General features: G+C 48.0%; 1 protein-coding gene across 6 annotated transcripts in view; it reads right to left on the bottom strand.

Annotated features, from left to right (window-relative positions):
* The window catches only part of mtss2b (MTSS I-BAR domain containing 2b), a 71,634-nt gene extending 63,280 nt beyond the window's left edge, over positions 1 to 8,354 (bottom strand). For 2 of the 6 annotated variants that reach the window (XM_039657917.2, XM_039657925.2), the window contains exon 1: positions 7,844 to 8,351. In XM_039657917.2, the coding sequence (XP_039513851.1) occupies positions 7,844 to 7,927 (84 nt within the window). In that variant the 5' untranslated portion in view covers positions 7,928 to 8,351. Of the gene's footprint in view, positions 1 to 7,843 lie in introns of all 6 variants that reach the window. The other 4 variants (XM_039657933.2, XM_039657942.2, XM_089129357.1 and 1 more) reach the window with 3 other exon arrangements.
* Positions 8,355 to 22,759: the final 14,405 nt, after the last annotated feature.

The following is a 22,759-nucleotide window of genomic DNA, read 5'->3' as shown; positions in this document are numbered from 1 at the left end:
ATCAGAATCCTCAGAAACGACAAGAGAGAACCTAAAACGCTGTTTCTCCCAGTTCACACGACAACACATAACCGGCGTTTTCAGAAATCTCCACTTTGGCCAGAGTTTTTAGAAATAATCGTTTTCAGTGATAAAAACGGCGTTTTCGTGTAAATGAGAGGGCAAAACGCAGAGAAATATCTGCGTTTTCCCATCGTGTAAACGGTGCCTTAATAAGGCCAAAGCCATTTCACACATTCCATAAGCAAAAGCACAAAATAATGATACTACAAAATCTGCCACATTACCACAGCAGGCAGCAGCTGGATTTAGGTCAATGACAATTAAGAGAAAAATCTGAAAATAAATAAATAAACCTATATGATCTAAATTTAAAGTATTTTGAACAATGTAACAGATCATGAAAAAAAAGTGTCACACCTCCCAAACCACTGTGATTGTACATAGCAGGACTGCGTTTCCCAAAACGTAAGCCTACAGTAAGTACACCATAGAGCTATTGCATTGCTACAATCAGCCTAGCTCACAAACAATGCTTTTGAGAAATGTAGCCCAGGTGCAGAGATACTTTAATTCAATCAACATTACTAAAAATCTCTGAGAATCAAATGGTGTATCAACCCCAGACGAACACATGTACTGTATTTGTCAGTCACTGTTTTGTTTACTCTCGTTGAGCTTAAATACTTTCTGTCAGCCATTATCCCAGGTTTTGTTGTAGAGGTGTACATGACACACAACCCATGTGCCTCGATAATGTCTTGAGGAGGATTAAATTCAATTGATTATGATGATGGTGCTTGTACAGGTCAGAGAAGTACTCCTTGCTCATTTTGAGCTCCATCATTGTCAATGATCCTTAAGCAAATGATTCCTAAACTTCAGAACCACATTATGTCTGCTGTACTTCCTATAAAAGTGACATATGAAACTAAAAGAGGCAGTCTAGTTCCATAGATGTCTATGAAATCACCAGAGAAGACTGATTTTGCTGCTATTGATCTGGCTTAACAAAGGACGCCCTCTCTGGCATTATTCTTGCTAATAGAATCCCATGAGGAGCCACTGCCTCAGATCTTAAAAGACACATTCTGTCAAAGTTCAAATGACTCATTTTCATTTATGATCCTAAAATGAATAGCTCACTGCTGCCTTCATTTCTCTTTTCTTCCCCACTGCTTCGCTAATGATTGTGGAAGACAAAGGCAGAGCTGCATTAGATAATTCTATTTCTACAACTGAATCAATTCAAATGCTCAAACAAAGGCTTGAGCCATCAAACAATAGTGGATTTTTTATTTCATAATTCATACACTTATCTAGAGTGTTTTTTATAGAGAAGTTTTGCAACTGAATTCTGTTGTCAGCCTTTTCTTTCTATGTCTAAGCTGAAGTATTCGGTATAGTTGAACTGTATAGCTGCTTTTCCACCGTCAGGCCAAATTTTTGTGAAATCAACTTCAAAATTGGAACACAACTTAGGTGCATTTTTAGAGATAAAATTATTTTGTGCTTTTTTGGAAGTGCTTTAACATCTGCAATAATCTGGCTTCTATAGAGACTAACCTTAGGTCTGTATTTCAAAGATTCATACTGGGAAGGCTCGACTTTAACAAGTGACCCACGAGGACTGGTCCCTGATCAGTAGTTCATTAAAAAAATCTTAAAAGGGCCTCTAAAAAACGTTGTTAATGTTTTCATTAGCACTATGCGAGTTGTGGAGCTTAAATGTAGATGATGAAAATTTAACTGTTCAATAGCAATGTTAACATTGTGCTTTTAAAATTATCTCGCTGATACAAATTAATCTAACAGATCAATGTTACACTGCAAAGTTTGTATTGATAAGGGTTAAAAATTTACACTAAATGATATTAACAGAGTGCTACTTGTGCATTACGTTCTTAAAGACTCTTTGGAAAATCACCAAACCTGAATAGCACTGGCAGACAAGCAGTTGTCAGAATAAACAGTGAGATTGTATGCTTCATAATTTATGAGCAAAGCTTACTCTAACCTACTAATACAAACAAATTATGCATGTTTCATTAGGGTCTAAAAAGATTAGAAGATTTGCTCCATTTGATTTATTTTTTCCTCAGCTATAACTAATGATGGGTCTGTGATAGAACCTCTGACTCTTGATATGCTCTTAATAAAACAATCTCTCCTCACCTCCTCCACTTCTACAACGAGCAGATAAAGGGATGAATGGGGGAATGGAGGAATGCACGTATTTGGAGAACAGACATCAAGGGGCTAGTGGAAGCCGTGAAACGTGATTGGCTGTTCTGCTTCCGCTGGGCTTCTTTGAAGCGGCACTGATTGGCTTTGTGCCTTTGTGGGCAGAGGACAGAAACTGCCAGTGTGTTCAAAGCACTCAATACAGTACATAAAAGTCTTTGGTGCGAACGAACGAATGAATGAACGAACGAAAGATGGAAGAAAATCATCTCTATTTCTGACATTTACCACAGCCGCCTGAAGCCATGCCCTAATGAATAATGGAAATCACTTAACATGAGCGCTATACAAGCTCTTCTTTTCTCTCTCCACCTCTCTCTATCTCTCTTTCTCATCCATTCTCTAATATAAATGTGTCTTTCCTTGAACTGCTCATTTTCATTTCCCTTTCCTTCCGATATGAATCCTTCTCTAAAACGCAACCACCAGTAATCTCCATTCTCTTCAGTTTCCTGATAATAACAGAACATACCAACATAAGGATGAGAGCAGTTAGGCACAGATAGAGACTGTATAAACATATATTCCCTATCTCTTTCTAACACAGCCCACCAACCCAACTCAAATCTATTCTTGTTGTCCTGCCTCAAGTTCAATAAGGGTACTTAGTCTGATTGAAAGCTATACCACTCTGATACACTCGATGTTCTATATACTGATGTATAGGGAGGTTACTGTGTTTGACTACCAGTCTGAGAAATGGTGCAACTTTAACGACAGGGTTGTCATCAAGCAGAAAGGACAGGTGCCCTTGTGCACAACAATATCTGTCTATAGCTCTGGATAGAGCTAGTGAGAAACACTTACTTTCCTTTAAAACTGATTTTTTAAACACCAAAGACCAACAATGATGATCCTTATATACTGTATATATAATCATCTATGCATGATTTTTTTTTAAAGTCTCTTTTTCTCACCAATGCTTTTTTATTATTATCTTACTTACCCCAAATTTTGGAATGTCATGGTTTCCACAAAATATTTTCAACATTGATAAAAATAAGAAATGAGAAATGTTTCTTGATCATTCACATTCACAGACGTCCATGAACCATTGCGGATCTCTGGGGATCCTTGAACGCTGTTTCTGTTCAGAGCCATTTACATAGATTTCTAATGTCAAGAATGGGTCTAAATAGCAGTGCCTCTCCTGTCCCTTAATTGCCACTGCATTTAAAGCCCTCTGTTAACACCCCTGATCCTTTGCCATTAGGCTGCACCATGTGTGAAAGATAGAGCTTTAAAATAAAATGCAGTTTGATACATATTCAGCTGCAGGATCAGCTGAGCTTAAAAGGCAACCCAGATGGGGCTCAAACCCACAATCCTCTGCTCTAAAATCTGATCTGAGTCTACCAAGAGGCCACTGGGCTCATATAACAGTATTCCCAACAGCAAAGATCCCCGCTTTGAACCTGAGTAGTAAAATGTTCATTTGACACATATTTCAGTGCTTATACCCATAACCATCACTCTTTGGGAGATTTTCCTCATGTCAGCAGACATAAGAGATGAGATGAGTTTGACAGTCCAAACAAAGACGCACTGAGTATTCCTGGAAAATTGCCAAGAACACTCCGTCATCCAAAACAAGTTGATTCATCTTTAACAAGCTTAACAAGGGGCCAGTGAAAACACATGCTCATTTAGATGGCGAAAACCTGTTGTCTCAGGGCTTTCCAAATTAAAAGAAAAAACGATGAGTGGACATGAGTTGAGTGCTCGTGAGGATTCTCAAGCCTAATTGTTTGAATAAAGCAGTAAAGATCAGTTCACACTCAAATAACTATATTGTTAACTATATTAGCATATACACCATTCTGTATATTATAAGTATGGGGTTTAAATGCTCAAGCTTGTTAAAGTCTTGTGGATTCTGATTGTCTGTCAGTGTTTTTATCATTCATCAGCTGGAAAAAAAATCCCTCTGAAAGTGATTCCAACAATATTGTTCCTTGTCATTGTTATAGTTGTGGTGTTGACTTCCCTGTTTATTCATAGTTAAAGTTACCATTATAGTTATCACCTTTGGTGTGAACGGGCCTTAATACAGACAAATAGTTATTGTCTCATACTCACTCATACTGCACTGCTCTGCAAAAGTGAATCAGACAATGATGTTGGTTAACCTAAATTTAGTTATTAGTAAGCTACATTTACAGCTGTTTCTTCAACTAGGGCACTTTAGGTCACGGAGATTCTCTATAGTTTGTTTCATGTGTCCACTAATAATGTCCAACACTTATAACATGTTTGTAGAAGGATCTGACAAGTCTGCAAATTCTCAATTAGAGGCATGGATGAAGGCTAATACAAGATTGAAATTGTTAAAGTATAATCGGCTAATGCGAGTTTATGTAATCCCAGTATTATTAAACAAATTCAACAAGAATATTACAGACATCTGTTCTAAATGCAATTCATGTAAAATGTAATGTCTTTCGTTGTGTATGGGAGTGTAAAGAGATCTTGAAATTCTGGAAGGGAGTGCAGACTACAATAGAGAAAATAATCAATGCTACAATTTCACTTGAACCAAAAATGTTTATATTAAACTTATATCCTAGTCATTTTAAATTGAGAAGAAGAGAATATATTTGTGTCTAAATAGCTAAGTGTCTTATAGCGCTTCATAGGAAAAAGTTGGAGGCACCAAGAGGAGATGGCTCAAGGAGATGGCAATGAATATGTCGTTGGAGAAAATAACGTATATTATCAAAGGCAGATATAGGGCTTTTGAAGATGCTCAAACCCCTTTATGATTTTCTCAGAAAAAGAAATATATCTGGTTGTATTTTAGAAGATACGTAAGAAAATTATTGTTGGATAAGTCTTGTACTAGGAGGCATAAATTTATTGTGTGTATTGTGTGTATTTTTGTGTGTTTGTGTATGTATTTGTTGGTGTATATAAGTTTATATATTAATTTGTTCCCTTTCTTCTCTTTTGATTATCTGTATGTAAATAACTGAATGCTTATGTCAAAGCTGACAATTAATATAAAGTGATGGTTTTTTTTTTTCTTCATACTTTAAGATTAAAAGTTTGGCTCTGGAACAACAGTAAGAACAGAGCCAAGTTGGTTTTAATGTGATATTATACGTATAACTAAAAGAAAAGATTGAAATCAAATCTAAAAGTAAATTTAGTTTTGTTTTATTTACATTTAAATGTAGTTGTACTAAAAAATCAACCCCTGGAATTTAAAAGTGCCAGAAGCCAAAGAAACAGCCCTGTACCATGATTTCAGGTCCATTTCCAGGCAAACATTCAAAGGATTACTAAAGGCAGTTCAGATTCAGTAGCCGGGCAGAATGAGATCTAGACCAAGTGTGTGAGTCTATATTAGCGTCTCTACTCTAGGCTGGTATGCACAACTCTGTGTGAGGCACGTGAATGTAAACAGCAGTGATATACAACAGGTCCAGCTGGCAAACAGACAACTGTGTGCTTGTGTCATCATCACGTCTAATGCTGGTGTCCCTCTCGCTTGCTTAGGACCCTTTCACCTCAAGAAGGGGGGTGAGAATGTGGGTCTAAATATGACAGCCCACTCCACTCCTCAACCCCTTCCATCTCATTTCTCCATCCCCCTCCCTTCAAATCCGATCAACCTCCCCCCATGATCCAGAGCCATACTCATCATAACAACCCTTTTACAGCAATGTCTCCCCCCCAAGAGCCAGACATAAAAACACACATGTACAGCTCTGCATCGAAATCAAACTGATGCTGGTTTTAAAATACAATCACATTCATAAAAGAGTCTTGCATGGCATATTCCTTTCTGTTCCTATTTGACAGGAAACAGTAATCATTCACATACAGTGACATTTTCCCCACATGATAGTTTCCGGCAGACCTTCTGGGTGAAGAAGAGCTCTAAAACAGTGAGCTGAATCTATACTACATTGATTCGGGTGGGGAATTGGGGCCTCTTATTTATTCCAGTAGTGTTAGGAACTCAGAGATGAAACAAAGAAGATCCAGCTGACATTCTGGTGATGAGACACATATGACAAGTGAGCTGGCATAGCCACGGGCTGCCTACAACCCACTAACAAAGACACGCAAAGGCAGAAACAGAGAGAAGACAGTGGTAGATTTTCCAAATCTTGGCTCTTGAACAATAACTTCATTTTCATTTCATTACTGAATGAAATGTCTGCACTTTCTTTGAGTAACCATCATAAAATTCTTCAACTTAAACAACTATACTGTACTTCCCTGCTTTTCCCATCTCAATATAGCAACATGAGAGACTGGCAAGGACAAACTGCATGTCTGCATTGGATCCACGTGGCAACAAGGTCCAATCACAGAGCGAGCTTGAGTGAGATCAGGAACAGTGCAGAATCTGAATCAACCTACCTACATCTTAAAGGTGAAGCCTGGATCTGGATCTTTAGCACTCGTTCACTACTGAACTGTGCCACACTGAAATGAGGGGCTCTGAGGCAAATATCATCGACCCACTGTGCCAAAGCCACTGTCTGCTCAATAGACAGACATATAGACAGTCAGACATGTTGGCATGATAGCTGACCCATATTTTGCAATGCCCCATTTAACAGAAGCAAATGGCACCATGAGCATGCTGGAGAAGTAAGAGTTAAATTATGAATGAGAAGAGAATTTCTGTGTAAGGAGAGCAGAGATCAGATGCAGATGGGGTGGGTGTGCTGTTTAAAGCTGTCAGATCTTAAGAAAAGAACGTTTTTTTGTCAATACAGTAAAATACTGTGAAATTAACAAGCAGCTTGAAAGCGTCTGATAAGAGAAGTCATGGTCGCTATCATCGGCTGTTATTTCCAGAACGCCAGAATAAATTGCATGGAAACGAGTCCCCAAAAAACCGGTCAGAATACATTCAGAACGATTGTGTGTTTTTTTCACGCTGTGGTTAAAAAATTAACCCTGACAGAAGATCGATACAGTGCTCTCACGCGAGCGCGGTCGCTCTTTTACGCTAATAGACCCAATGATATGACGGAACGCAAGACGCAACATATCTCACGGTGTGTGACACGGAATGGCGCGCGGCCACATCTGCTTAATCAGCAGCAGTTGAGTCTGTTTCCCATTGTGTGAGTAAAACCCCCTCTCTACATCAGCCGAACCGGCTTTAAGGAAAAATGTATCGAGCTGAACGATACAACATGCCTGTATAGTAAACTGTGCGTGCGTGCGTGCAGGCTATGTATGTATGCATCTGTCTGTGTCTGTCTGTCTGTCTGTAGCCTATGTATGCATCCATCTATCTATCTATCTATCTATCTATCTATCTATCTATCTATCTATCTATCTATCTATCTATCTATCTATCTATCTATCTATCTATCTATCTATCTATCTATCTATCTATCTATCTATCTATCTATCTATCTATCTCCTATCTATCTATAAGGATAGTGTCATACAGTAGTTCCCCCTGTCATTTTGGTCTAACATAACAAGGCGATTGTATATTGCATTATGGTTATTTGCTCAAAGCTACTTTCGTGATAACAGGTTTCAGATTTTCAACATCTGCATGCTGGTCACGCTCATGAAGAATTTACGGTTTCATGTGTTTAAAGCGTCGTGTCAAACCTCTCACCTTCATATCATTGACAATCGCCTGGAATAATCCACCAAGAGCCCCGCACTCCTTCTCCACAGACTCCACGTTTATATTATCCATCTTCAGTGAATACAGAACCAAAAAAAAAATAAATCCTTGTGTTGAATTACTCCCACAATATCCAGAAGAAAGCGTGTTGAGAGCTAAAAGCAGGAGAGTGTTAGTGGGTGAGAGAGCTAGATTTCAGCAGAAGCTGTTGGTTTTGCTGCCCAGAGGATTGAGGCAGATGATGGGGAGAGACGAGAGAGATGTGGGGTTAACTCTCTCTCTCCTCGGCTCCGGATCTACTCTCCGCGGTTAGAGGAGGTTAGGCTCGTGGATGGCCCCGTAATAGTCACGGTCATCTTCGCACAACGAGGCTGAATCGAGCTGAATAGATGTGAGAAGCGGAGAGTGTGAGTGGAGCGGTGCATCGGTGCGCCACCCGCCCGGCTGAGACTAGTGAGTGAGTGAACTGAGCAGCAGCGGCGCAGCGCGGCAGGGCCAGTAACTCGATCTATGCGAATCGTATTGGGTAGAACAGTTTCTCTTGTCACATGGAGGCCAAAGGGAGGAGAGATGGGAAACAAACACACAACAGACCAAAGCGACTCATTCGTTCGGTTCAGTCTAAATATGAAACTCTGAAAGACAGACATTTCCAAAAGATTATAAAGGCTGCTACAGCCTCGTTGTCCGAAGATGACTGTGACTATTATGGGGCCATCCACGAGAACATACTATACTGGCCTATATAAATAGCTTAAAATTCTGGAAGACAATGAATTATTAATAATGGCTAATTAGGCTACATACAATTATTTTAAATTAAATATTTCACATTATAATAACATTAATTATTGTTATTATTATTCATCCTGTCATGTTGCATATTGTTTTGTGTATCCAGTTAAGTATGACAGATTAGTGATTGATTAGCTACTAAAGGGGCGGTTTGTTCAATGTTGCTAGCCACAAAGTTGTGGTAATCATTTACTTCCATAGTATGACATATTTTTTTATATTCCACCAAAGAATGAAAGAAATACAGCTTTGAAACAACATGAGGGTGAGTAAAAAACAGAACTTTCATTTCACGAATTCACACTTACATCAATTAAACAGAGTAAAGATTATGCGTATTTGGCGTGCTGTCCAGGGGGAGGGCTCCGAGCTTGGAATTTTTGCCCAAACCCAGAGTACTCCCCCCATTGTTGTAAGAAGATGAGGAGATGGGGTGGTGGGGGGATGCTGTTAAACTGTTAATGAACAGAGGTAAGCTGCATAAATATATATAGCAGCACTCAGCCACTGGCAGCTGCCACTCAGCCACTGGCAGCTGCCACAGTCAGCAACTGGCAGCTGCGTTATATTTGCTGATCAGCCGCGACTGGCTGGATGAGCGTCCAGCAAGCGTCTGTAAGCTGCCAGTCGGATCACGGCCATTTGACTGGTTTAATCGGGATAAACGGCCCAAAAATACCAATCATACACAAGAATAAAGGCATGACATTATATTCATAATAAGAATTTTTTTTTTATTTCCTTTCAGCGAGAGTGTCAGGCAACGCGTTACATTCGCTGATCAGCAGCGGCTGGCTGGATGAGCGTCCAGCAAGCGGCTGCAAGCTGCCAGTCGGATCACGGCCATTTGACTGGTTTAATCGGGACAACAGTACCCAAAACACCGCTGGCAGCTGCCAGTCAGTCAACACACTCAGCCACTGGCAACTGCCAGTCAGCAACTGCCATGCAACTGGCAGCTGCCACAGTCAGCAACTGGCAGCTGCGTTATATTCGCTGATCAGCCGCGGCTGGCTGGATGAGCGTCCAGCAAGCGTCTGTAAGCTGCCAGTCGGATCACGGCCATTTGACTGGTTTAATCGGGATAAACGGCCAAAAAATACCAATCATACACAAGAATAAAGCCATGACATTATATTCATAATAAGAATTTTTTTTATTTCCTTTCAGCGAGAGTGTCAGGCAACGCGTTATATTCGCTGATCAGCCGCGGCTGGCTGGATGAGCGTCTAGCAAGTGGCTGCAAGCTGCCAGTCGGATCACGGCTATTTGACTGGTTTAATCGGGACAACAGTACCCAAATAACCGCTGGCAGCTGCCAGTCAGTCAACACACTCAGCCACTGGCAACTGCCAGTCAGCAACTGCCACTCAGCTGCTCAGCTGCCACTCAGCCACTGGCAGCTGCCACAGTCAGCAACTGGCAGCTGCTACTCATCCACTGGCAGCTGCCACTCAGCTGCCAGTCGGATCACGGCCATTTGACTGGTTTAATCGGGACAACAGTACCCAAAACACCGTTGGCAGCTGCCAGTCAGTCAACACACTCAGCCACTGGCAGCTGCCACTCAGCCACTGGCAGCTGCCACTCAGAAACTGGTAGCTGCCACTCAGCCACTGGCAGCTGCCACTCAGCAATTGGCAGCTGCCACTCATCCACTGGCAGCTGCCACTCAGCAACTGGCAGCTGCCACTCAGCAACTGGCAGCTGCCACTCATCCACTGGCAGCTGCCACTCAGCCACTGGCAGCTGCCACAGTCAGCAACTGGCAGCTGCCACAGTCAGCAACTGGCAGCTGCCACTCATCCACTGGCAGCTGCCACAGTCAGCAACTGGCAGCTGCCACTCAGCCACTGGCAGCTGCCACTAGGCAACTGGCAGCTGCCACTCATCCACTGGCAGCTGCCACTCAGCAACTTGCAACTGGCAGCTGCCACTCATCCACTGGCAGCTGCCACTCAGCAACTGGCAGCTGCCACAGTCAGCCACTGGCAGCTGCCACTCAGCAATTGGCAGCTGCCACTCAGCAATTGGCAGCTGCCACTCATCCACTGGCAGCTGCCACTCATCCACTGGCAGCTGCCACTCAGCAACTGGCAGCTGCCACAGTCAGCAACTGGCAGCTGCCACAGTCAGCAACTGGCAGCTGCCACTCAGCCACTGGCAGCTGCCACTCAGCAACTGGCAGCTGCCACAGTCAGCAACTGGCAGCTGCCACTCATCCACTGGTAGCTGCCACTCAGCAACTTGCAACTGGCAGCTGCCACTCATCCACTGGCAGCTGCCACAGTCAGCAACTGGCAGCTGCCACAGTCAGCAACTGGCAGCTGCCACTCAGCCACTGGCAGCTGCCACAGTCAGCAACTGGCAGCTGCGTTATATTCGCTGATCAGCCGCGGCTGGCTGGATGAGCGTCCAGCAAGCGTCTGTAAGCTGCCAGTCGGATAACGGCCATTTGACTGGTTTAATCGGGATAAACGGCCCTAAAATACCAATCATACACAAGAATAAAGGCATGACATTATATTCATAATACGAAATTTTTTTATTTCCTTTCAGCGAGAGTGTCAGGCAACGCGTTATATTCGCTGATCAGCAGCGGCTGGCTGGATGAGCGTCCAGCAAGCGGCTGCAAGCTGCCAGTCGGATCACGGCCATTTGACTGGTTTAATCGGGACAACAGTACCCAAAACACCGCTGGCAGCTGCCAGTGAGTCAACACACTCAGCCACTGGCAACTGCCAGTCAGCAACTGCCATGCAACTGGCAGCTGCCACTCAGCCACTGGCAGCTGCCACTCAGCAACTGGCAACTGGCAGCTGCCACTCATCCACTCAGCAACTGGTAGCTGCCACTCAGCAACTGGTAGCTGCCACTCAGCCACTGGCAGCTGCCACAGTCAGCAACTGGCAGCTGCCACTCAGCCACTGGCAGCTGCCACTCAGCCACTGGCAGCTGCCACTCAGCAACTTGCAACTGGCAGCTGCCACTCAGCCACTGGCAGCTGCCACTCAGCAACTGGTAGCTGCCACTCAGCCACTGGCAGCTGCCACAGTCAGCAACTGGCAGCTGCCACTCAGCCACTGGCAGCTGCCACTCAGCAACTGGTATCTGCCACTCAGCAACTTGCAACTGGCAGCTGCCACTCAGCCACTGGTAGCTGCCACTCAGCCACTGGCAGCTGCCACAGTCAGCAACTGGCAGCTGCCACTCAGCCACTGGCAGCTGCCACTCAGCAACTGGTATCTGCCACTCAGCAACTTGCAACTGGCAGCTGCCACTCAGCCACTGGCAGCTGCCACTCAGCAACTGGTAGCTGCCACTCAGCAACTGGTAGCTGCCACTCAGCCACTGGCAGCTGCCACAGTCAGCAACTGGCAGCTGCCACTCAGCCACTGGCAGCTGCCACTCAGCAACTGGTATCTGCCACTCAGCAACTTGCAACTGGCAGCTGCCACTCAGCCACTGGCAGCTGCCACTCAGCAACTGGCAGCTGCCACTCATCCACTGGCAGCTGCCACTCAGCAACTGGTAGCTGCCACAGTCAGCAACTGGCAGCTGCCACTCAGCAACTGGCAGCTGCCACTCAGCCACTGGCAGCTGCCACAGTCAGCCACTGGCAGCTGCCACTCAGCAATTGGCAGCTGCCACTCAGCAATTGGCAGCTGCCACTCATCCACTGGCAGCTGCCACTCATCCACTGGCAGCTGCCACTCAGCAACTGGCAGCTGCCACAGTCAGCAACTGGCAGCTGCCACAGTCAGCAACTGGCAGCTGCCACTCAGCCACTGGCAGCTGCCACTCAGCAACTGGCAGCTGCCACAGTCAGCAACTGGCAGCTGCCACTCATCCACTGGTAGCTGCCACTCAGCAACTTGCAACTGGCAGCTGCCACTCATCCACTGGCAGCTGCCACAGTCAGCAACTGGCAGCTGCCACAGTCAGCAACTGGCAGCTGCCACTCAGCCACTGGCAGCTGCCACAGTCAGCAACTGGCAGCTGCGTTATATTCGCTGATCAGCCGCGGCTGGCTGGATGAGCGTCCAGCAAGCGTCTGTAAGCTGCCAGTCGGATAACGGCCATTTGACTGGTTTAATCGGGATAAACGGCCCTAAAATACCAATCATACACAAGAATAAAGGCATGACATTATATTCATAATACGAAATTTTTTTATTTCCTTTCAGCGAGAGTGTCAGGCAACGCGTTATATTCGCTGATCAGCAGCGGCTGGCTGGATGAGCGTCCAGCAAGCGGCTGCAAGCTGCCAGTCGGATCACGGCCATTTGACTGGTTTAATCGGGACAACAGTACCCAAAACACCGCTGGCAGCTGCCAGTGAGTCAACACACTCAGCCACTGGCAACTGCCAGTCAGCAACTGCCATGCAACTGGCAGCTGCCACTCAGCCACTGGCAGCTGCCACTCAGCAACTGGCAACTGGCAGCTGCCACTCATCCACTCAGCAACTGGTAGCTGCCACTCAGCAACTGGTAGCTGCCACTCAGCCACTGGCAGCTGCCACAGTCAGCAACTGGCAGCTGCCACTCAGCCACTGGCAGCTGCCACTCAGCAACTGGTATCTGCCACTCAGCAACTTGCAACTGGCAGCTGCCACTCAGCCACTGGCAGCTGCCACTCAGCAACTGGTAGCTGCCACTCAGCCACTGGCAGCTGCCACTCAGCAACTGGTATCTGCCACTCAGCAACTTGCAACTGGCAGCTGCCACTCAGCCACTGGCAGCTGCCACTCAGCAACTGGCAGCTGCCACTCATCCACTGGCAGCTGCCACTCAGCAACTGGTAGCTGCCACAGTCAGCAACTGGCAGCTGCCACTCAGCCACTGGCAGCTGCCACTCAGCAACTGGTATCTGCCACTCAGCAACTTGCAACTGGCAGCTGCCACTCAGCCACTGGCAGCTGCCACTCAGCAACTGGCAGCTGCCACTCATCCACTGGCAGCTGCCACTCAGCAACTGGTAGCTGCCACTCATCCACTGGCAGCTGCCACTCAGCCACCGGAAGCTGCCACAGTCAGCAACTGGCAGCTGCCACTCATCCACTGGCAGCTGCCACTCAGCAACTGGTAGCTGCCACTCATCCACTGGCAGCTGCCACTCAGCAACTGGTAGCTGCCACTCAGCAACTTGCAACTGGCAGCTGCCACTCAGCCACTGGCAGCTGCCACAGTCAGCAACTGGCAGCTGCGTTATATTCGCTAATCAGCCGCGGCTGGCTGGATGAGCGTCCAGCAAGCGTCTGTAAGCTGCCAGTCGGATCACGGCCATTTGACTGGTTTAATCGGGATAAACGGCCCAAAAATACCAATCATACACAACAATAAACGCATGACATTATATTCATAATAAGAATTTTTTTATTTCCTTTCAGCGAGAGTGTCAGTCAACGCGTTACATTCGTTGATCAGCAGCGGCTGGCTGGATGAGCGTCCAGCAAGCGGCTGCAAGCTGCCAGTCGGATCACGGCCATTTGACTGGTTTAATCGGGACAACAGTACCCAAAACACCGCTGGCAGCTGCCAGTGAGTCAACACACTCAGCCACTGGCAACTGCCAGTCAGCAACTGCCATGCAACTGGCAGCTGCCACTCAGCCACTGGCAGCTGCCACTCATCCACTAGCAGCTGCCACTCAGCCACTGGCAGCTGCCACTCAGCAACTGGTAGCTGCCACTCAGCCACTGGCAGCTGCCACTCAGCAACTTGCAACTGGCAGCTGCCACTCAGCCACTGGCAGCTGCCACTCAGCAACTGGTATCTGCCACCCAGCAACTTGCAACTGGCAGCTGCCACTCAGCCACTGGCAGCTGCCACAGTCAGCAACTGGCAGCTGCCACAGTCAGCAACTGGCAGCTGCCACTCAGCCACTGGCAGCTGCCACAGTCAGCAACTGGCAGCTGCGTTATATTCGCTGATCAGCCGCGGCTGGCTGGATGAGCGTCCAGCAAGCGTCTGTAAGCTGCCAGTCGGATCACGGCCATTTGACTGGTTTAATCGGGACAAACGGCACAAAAATACCAATCATACACAAGAATAAAGGCATGACATTATATTCAAAATAAGAATTTTTTTTTTATTTCCTTTCAGCGAGAGTGTCAGGCAACGCGTTATATTCGCTGATCAGCCGCGGCTGGCTGGATGAGCGTCTAGCAAGCGTCCAGCAAGCGTCTGTAAGCTGCTAGTCGGATCACGGCCATTTGACTGGTTTAATCGGGATAAACGGCCCAAAAATACCAATCATACACAAGAATAAAGGCATGACATTATATTCATAATAACATTTTTTTTTTATTTCCTTTCAGCGAGAGTGTCAGGCAACGCGTTATATTCGCTGATCAGCAGCAGCTGGCTGGATGAGCTTCCAGCAAGTGGCTGCAAGCTGCCAGTCGGATCACGGCCATTTGACTGGTTTAATCGGGACAACAGTACCCAAAACACCGCTGGCAGCTGCCAGTGAGTCAACACACTCAGCCACTGGCAACTGCCAGTCAGCAACTGCCATGCAACTGGCAGCTGCCACTCAGCCACTGGCAGCTGCCACTCAGCCACTGGCAGCTGCCACTCAGCAACTGGCAACTGGCAGGTGCCACTCATCCACTAGCAGCTGCCACTCAGCTGCTCAGCTGCCACTCAGCAACTGGTAGCTGCCACTCAGCAACTTGCAACTGGCAGCTGCCACTCAGCCACTGGTAGCTGCCACTCAGCAACTTGCAACTGGCAGCTGCCACTCATCCACTGGCAGCTGCCACAGTCAGCAACTGGCAGCTGCCACAGTCAGCAACTGGCAGCTGCCACTCAGCCACTGGCAGCTGCCACAGTCAGCAACTGGCAGCTGCGTTATATTCGCTGATCAGCCGCGGCTGGCTGGATGAGCGTCCAGCAAGCGTCTGTAAGCTGCCAGTCGGATCACGGCCATTTGACTGGTTTAATCGGGATAAACGGCCCAAAAATACCAATCATACACAACAATAAACGCATGACATTATATTCATAATAAGAATTTTTTTATTTCCTTTCAGCGAGAGTGTCAGTCAACGCGTTACATTCGTTGATCAGCAGCGGCTGGCTGGATGAGCGTCCAGCAAGCGGCTGCAAGCTGCCAGTCGGATCACGGCCATTTGACTGGTTTAATCGGGACAACAGTACCCAAAACACCGCTGGCTGCTGCCAGTGAGTCAACACACTCAGCCACTGGCAACTGCCAGTCAGCAACTGCCATGCAACTGGCAGCTGCCACTCAGCCACTGGCAGCTGCCACTCATCCACTAGCAGCTGCCACTCAGCCACTGGCAGCTGCCACTCAGCTGCTCAGCTGCCACTCATCCACTGGCAGCTGCCACTCAGCCACTGGCAGCTGCCACTCAGCAACTGGTAGCTGCCACTCAGCCACTGGCAGCTGCCACTCAGCAACTTGCAACTGGCAGCTGCCACTCAGCCACTGGCAGCTGCCACAGTCAGCAACTGGCAGCTGCCACTCAGCCACTGGCAGCTGCCACTCAGCAACTGGTATCTGCCACCCAGCAACTTGCAACTGGCAGCTGCCACTCAGCCACTGGCAGCTGCCACTCAGCAACTGGCAGCTGCCACTCATCCACTGGCAGCTGCCACAGTCAGCAACTGGCAGCTGCCACAGTCAGCAACTGGCAGCTGCCACTCAGCCACTGGCAGCTGCCACAGTCAGCAACTGGCAGCTGCGTTATATTCGCTGATCAGCCGCGGCTGGCTGGATGAGCGTCCAGCAAGCGTCTGTAAGCTGCCAGTCGGATCACGGCCATTTGACTGGTTTAATCGGGACAAACGGCACAAAAATACCAATCATACACAAGAATAAAGGCATGACATTATATTCAAAATAAGAATTTTTTTTTTATTTCCTTTCAGCGAGAGTGTCAGGCAACGCGTTATATTCGCTGATCAGCCGCGGCTGGCTGGATGAGCGTCTAGCAAGCGTCTGTAAGCTGCCAGTCGGATCACGGCCATTTGACTGGTTTAATCGGGATAAACGGCCCAAAAATAGCAATCATACACAAGAATAAAGGCATGACATTATATTCATAATAAGAATTTTTTTTATTTCCTTTCAGCGAGAGTGTCAGGCAACGCGTTACATTCGCTGATCAGCAGCGGCTGGCTGGATGAGCGTCCAGCAACCGGCTGCAAGCTGCCAGTCGGATCACGGCCATTTGACTGGTTTAATCGGGACAACAGTACCCAAAACACCGCTGGCAGCTGCCAGTCAGTCAACACACTCAGCCACTGGCAACTGCCAGTCAGCAACTGCCATGCAACTGGCAGCTGCCACTCAGCCACTGGCAGCTGCCACAGTCAGCCACTGGCAGCTGCACGGTATATTCGCTGATCAGCCGCGGCTGGCTGGATGAGCGTCCAGCAAGCGTCTGTAAGCTGCCAGTCGGATCACGGCCATTTGACTGGTTTAATCGGGATAAACGGCCCAAAAATACCAATCATACACAAGAATAAAGGCATGACATTATATTCATAATAAGAATTTTTTTTTTATTTCCTTTCAGCGAGAGTGTCAGGCAACGCGTTACATTCGCTGATCAGCAGCGGCTGGCTGGATGAGCGTCCAGCAAGCGGCTGCAAGCTGCCAGTCGGATCACGGCCATTTGACTGGTTTAATCGGGACAACAGTACCCAAAACACCGCTGGCAGCTGCCAGTCAGTCAACACACTCAGCCACTGGCAACTGCCAGTCAGCCACTGGCAGCTGCCACAGTCAGCCACTGGCAGCTGCACGGTATATTCGCTGATCAGCCGCGGCTGGCTGGATGAGCGTCCAGCAAGCGTCGGATCACGGCCATTTGACTGGTTTAATCGGGATAAACGGCCCAAAAATACCAATCATACACAAGAATAAAGGCATGACATTATATTCATAATAAGAATTTTTTTTATTTCCTTTCAGCGAGAGTGTCAGGCAACGCGTTATATTCGCTGATCAGCCGCGGCTGGCTGGATGAGCGTCTAGCAAGCGTCCAGCAAGCGTCTGTAAGCTGCCAGTCGGATCACGGCCATTTGACTGGTTTAATCGGGATAAACGGCCCAAAAATACCAATCATACACAAGAATAAAGGCATGACATTATATTCATGATAAGAATTTTTTTTTTATTTCCTTTCAGCGAGAGTGTCAGGCAACGCGTTATATTCGCTGATCAGCCGCGGCTGGCTGGATGAGCGTCCAGCAAGCGTCTGTAAGCTGCCAGTCGGATCACGGCCATTTGACTGGTTTAATCGGGATAAACGGCCAAAAAATACCAATCATACACAAGAATAAAGGCATGACATTATATTCATAATAAGAATTTTTTTTATTTCCTTTCATCGAGAGTGTCAGGCAACGCGTTACATTCGCTGATCAGCAGCGGCTGGCTGGATGAGCGTCCAGCAAGCGGCTGCAAGCTGCCAGTCGGATCACGGCCATTTGACTGGTTTAATCGGGACAACAGTACCCAAAACACCGCTGGCAGCTGCCAGTCAGTCAACACACTCAGCCACTGGCAACTGCCAGTCAGCAACTGCCATGCAACTGGCAGCTGCCACTCAGCCACTGGCAGCTGCCACAGTCAGCCACTGGCAGCTGCACGGTATATTCGCTGATCAGCCGCGGCTGGCTGGATGAGCGTCCAGCAAGCGTCTGTAAGCTGCCAGTCGGATCACGGCCATTTGACTGGTTTAATCGGGATAAACGGCCAAAAAATACCAATCATACACAATAATAAAGGCATGACATTATATTCATAATAAGAATTTTTTTTATTTCCTTTCATCGAGAGTGTCAGGCAACGCGTTACATTCGCTGATCAGCAGCGGCTGGCTGGATGAGCGTCCAGCAAGCGGCTGCAAGCTGCCAGTCGGATCACGGCCATTTGACTGGTTTAATCGGGACAACAGTACCCAAAACACCGCTGGCAGCTGCCAGTCAGTCAACACACTCAGCCACTGGCAACTGCCAGTCAGCAACTGCCATGCAACTGGCAGCTGCCACTCAGCCACTGGCAGCTGCCACAGTCAGCCACTGGCAGCTGCACGGTATATTCGCTGATCAGCCGCGGCTGGCTGGATGAGCGTCCAGCAAGCGTCTGTAAGCTGCCAGTCGGATCACGGCCATTTGACTGGTTTAATCGGGATAAACGGCCCAAAAATAGCAATCATACACAAGAATAAAGGCATGACATTATATTCATAATAAGAATTTTTTTTATTTCCTTTCATCGAGAGTGTCAGGCAACGCGTTACATTCGCTGATCAGCAGCGGCTGGCTGGATGAGCGTCCAGCAAGCGTCTGCAAGCTGCCAGTCGGATCACGGCCATTTGACTGGTTTAATCGGGACAACAGTACCCAAAACACCGCTGGCAGCTACCAGTCAGTCAACACACTCAGCCACTGGCAACTGCCAGTCAGCAACTGCCATGCAACTGGCAGCTGCCACTCAGCCACTGGCAGCTGCCACAGTCAGCCACTGGCAGCTGCACGGTATATTCGCTGATCAGCCGCGGCTGGCTGGATGAGCGTCCAGCAAGCGTCTGTAAGCTGCCAGTCGGATCACGGCCATTTGACTGGTTTAATCGGGACAAACGGCCCAAAAATACCAATCATACACAAGAATAAAGGCATGACATTATATTCATAATAAGAATTTTTTTTTTATTTCCTTTCAGCGAGAGTGTCAGGCAACGCGTTATATTCGCTGATCAGCAGCAGCTGGCTGGATGAGCTTCCAGCAAGTGGCTGCAAGCTGCCAGTCGGATCACGGCCATTTGACTGGTTTAATCGGGACAACAGTACCCAAAACACCGCTGGCAGCTGCCAGTGAGTCAACACACTCAGCCACTGGCAACTGCCAGTCAGCAACTGCCATGCAACTGGCAGCTGCCACTCAGCCACTGGCAGCTGCCACTCAGCCACTGGCAGCTGCCACTCAGCAACTGGCAACTGGCAGGTGCCACTCATCCACTAGCAGCTGCCACTCAGCTGCTCAGCTGCCACTCAGCAACTGGTAGCTGCCACTCAGCAACTTGCAACTGGCAGCTGCCACTCAGCCACTGGTAGCTGCCACTCAGCAACTTGCAACTGGCAGCTGCCACTCATCCACTGGCAGCTGCCACAGTCAGCAACTGGCAGCTGCCACAGTCAGCAACTGGCAGCTGCCACTCAGCCACTGGCAGCTGCCACAGTCAGCAACTGGCAGCTGCGTTATATTCGCTGATCAGCCGCGGCTGGCTGGATGAGCGTCCAGCAAGCGTCTGTAAGCTGCCAGTCGGATCACGGCCATTTGACTGGTTTAATCGGGATAAACGGCCCAAAAATACCAATCATACACAACAATAAACGCATGACATTATATTCATAATAAGAATTTTTTTATTTCCTTTCAGCGAGAGTGTCAGTCAACGCGTTACATTCGTTGATCAGCAGCGGCTGGCTGGATGAGCGTCCAGCAAGCGGCTGCAAGCTGCCAGTCGGATCACGGCCATTTGACTGGTTTAATCGGGACAACAGTACCCAAAACACCGCTGGCTGCTGCCAGTGAGTCAACACACTCAGCCACTGGCAACTGCCAGTCAGCAACTGCCATGCAACTGGCAGCTGCCACTCAGCCACTGGCAGCTGCCACTCATCCACTAGCAGCTGCCACTCAGCCACTGGCAGCTGCCACTCAGCTGCTCAGCTGCCACTCATCCACTGGCAGCTGCCACTCAGCCACTGGCAGCTGCCACTCAGCAACTGGTAGCTGCCACTCAGCCACTGGCAGCTGCCACTCAGCAACTTGCAACTGGCAGCTGCCACTCAGCCACTGGCAGCTGCCACAGTCAGCAACTGGCAGCTGCCACTCAGCCACTGGCAGCTGCCACTCAGCAACTGGTATCTGCCACCCAGCAACTTGCAACTGGCAGCTGCCACTCAGCCACTGGCAGCTGCCACTCAGCAACTGGCAGCTGCCACTCATCCACTGGCAGCTGCCACAGTCAGCAACTGGCAGCTGCCACAGTCAGCAACTGGCAGCTGCCACTCAGCCACTGGCAGCTGCCACAGTCAGCAACTGGCAGCTGCGTTATATTCGCTGATCAGCCGCGGCTGGCTGGATGAGCGTCCAGCAAGCGTCTGTAAGCTGCCAGTCGGATCACGGCCATTTGACTGGTTTAATCGGGACAAACGGCACAAAAATACCAATCATACACAAGAATAAAGGCATGACATTATATTCAAAATAAGAATTTTTTTTTTATTTCCTTTCAGCGAGAGTGTCAGGCAACGCGTTATATTCGCTGATCAGCCGCGGCTGGCTGGATGAGCGTCTAGCAAGCGTCTGTAAGCTGCCAGTCGGATCACGGCCATTTGACTGGTTTAATCGGGATAAACGGCCCAAAAATAGCAATCATACACAAGAATAAAGGCATGACATTATATTCATAATAAGAATTTTTTTTATTTCCTTTCAGCGAGAGTGTCAGGCAACGCGTTACATTCGCTGATCAGCAGCGGCTGGCTGGATGAGCGTCCAGCAACCGGCTGCAAGCTGCCAGTCGGATCACGGCCATTTGACTGGTTTAATCGGGACAACAGTACCCAAAACACCGCTGGCAGCTGCCAGTCAGTCAACACACTCAGCCACTGGCAACTGCCAGTCAGCAACTGCCATGCAACTGGCAGCTGCCACTCAGCCACTGGCAGCTGCCACAGTCAGCCACTGGCAGCTGCACGGTATATTCGCTGATCAGCCGCGGCTGGCTGGATGAGCGTCCAGCAAGCGTCTGTAAGCTGCCAGTCGGATCACGGCCATTTGACTGGTTTAATCGGGATAAACGGCCCAAAAATACCAATCATACACAAGAATAAAGGCATGACATTATATTCATAATAAGAATTTTTTTTTTATTTCCTTTCAGCGAGAGTGTCAGGCAACGCGTTACATTCGCTGATCAGCAGCGGCTGGCTGGATGAGCGTCCAGCAAGCGGCTGCAAGCTGCCAGTCGGATCACGGCCATTTGACTGGTTTAATCGGGACAACAGTACCCAAAACACCGCTGGCAGCTGCCAGTCAGTCAACACACTCAGCCACTGGCAACTGCCAGTCAGCCACTGGCAGCTGCCACAGTCAGCCACTGGCAGCTGCACGGTATATTCGCTGATCAGCCGCGGCTGGCTGGATGAGCGTCCAGCAAGCGTCGGATCACGGCCATTTGACTGGTTTAATCGGGATAAACGGCCCAAAAATACCAATCATACACAAGAATAAAGGCATGACATTATATTCATAATAAGAATTTTTTTTATTTCCTTTCAGCGAGAGTGTCAGGCAACGCGTTATATTCGCTGATCAGCCGCGGCTGGCTGGATGAGCGTCTAGCAAGCGTCCAGCAAGCGTCTGTAAGCTGCCAGTCGGATCACGGCCATTTGACTGGTTTAATCGGGATAAACGGCCCAAAAATACCAATCATACACAAGAATAAAGGCATGACATTATATTCATGATAAGAATTTTTTTTTTATTTCCTTTCAGCGAGAGTGTCAGGCAACGCGTTATATTCGCTGATCAGCCGCGGCTGGCTGGATGAGCGTCCAGCAAGCGTCTGTAAGCTGCCAGTCGGATCACGGCCATTTGACTGGTTTAATCGGGATAAACGGCCAAAAAATACCAATCATACACAAGAATAAAGGCATGACATTATATTCATAATAAGAATTTTTTTTATTTCCTTTCATCGAGAGTGTCAGGCAACGCGTTACATTCGCTGATCAGCAGCGGCTGGCTGGATGAGCGTCCAGCAAGCGGCTGCAAGCTGCCAGTCGGATCACGGCCATTTGACTGGTTTAATCGGGACAACAGTACCCAAAACACCGCTGGCAGCTGCCAGTCAGTCAACACACTCAGCCACTGGCAACTGCCAGTCAGCAACTGCCATGCAACTGGCAGCTGCCACTCAGCCACTGGCAGCTGCCACAGTCAGCCACTGGCAGCTGCACGGTATATTCGCTGATCAGCCGCGGCTGGCTGGATGAGCGTCCAGCAAGCGTCTGTAAGCTGCCAGTCGGATCACGGCCATTTGACTGGTTTAATCGG

This window comes from Pimephales promelas, chromosome 1 (genome assembly GCF_988280905.1).
Source record: "Pimephales promelas chromosome 1, fPimPro1.hap1.1, whole genome shotgun sequence".
NCBI classification, from domain to species: domain Eukaryota; kingdom Metazoa; phylum Chordata; class Actinopteri; order Cypriniformes; family Leuciscidae; genus Pimephales; species Pimephales promelas.
This window is presented reverse-complemented; position numbering and strand designations above follow the sequence as displayed.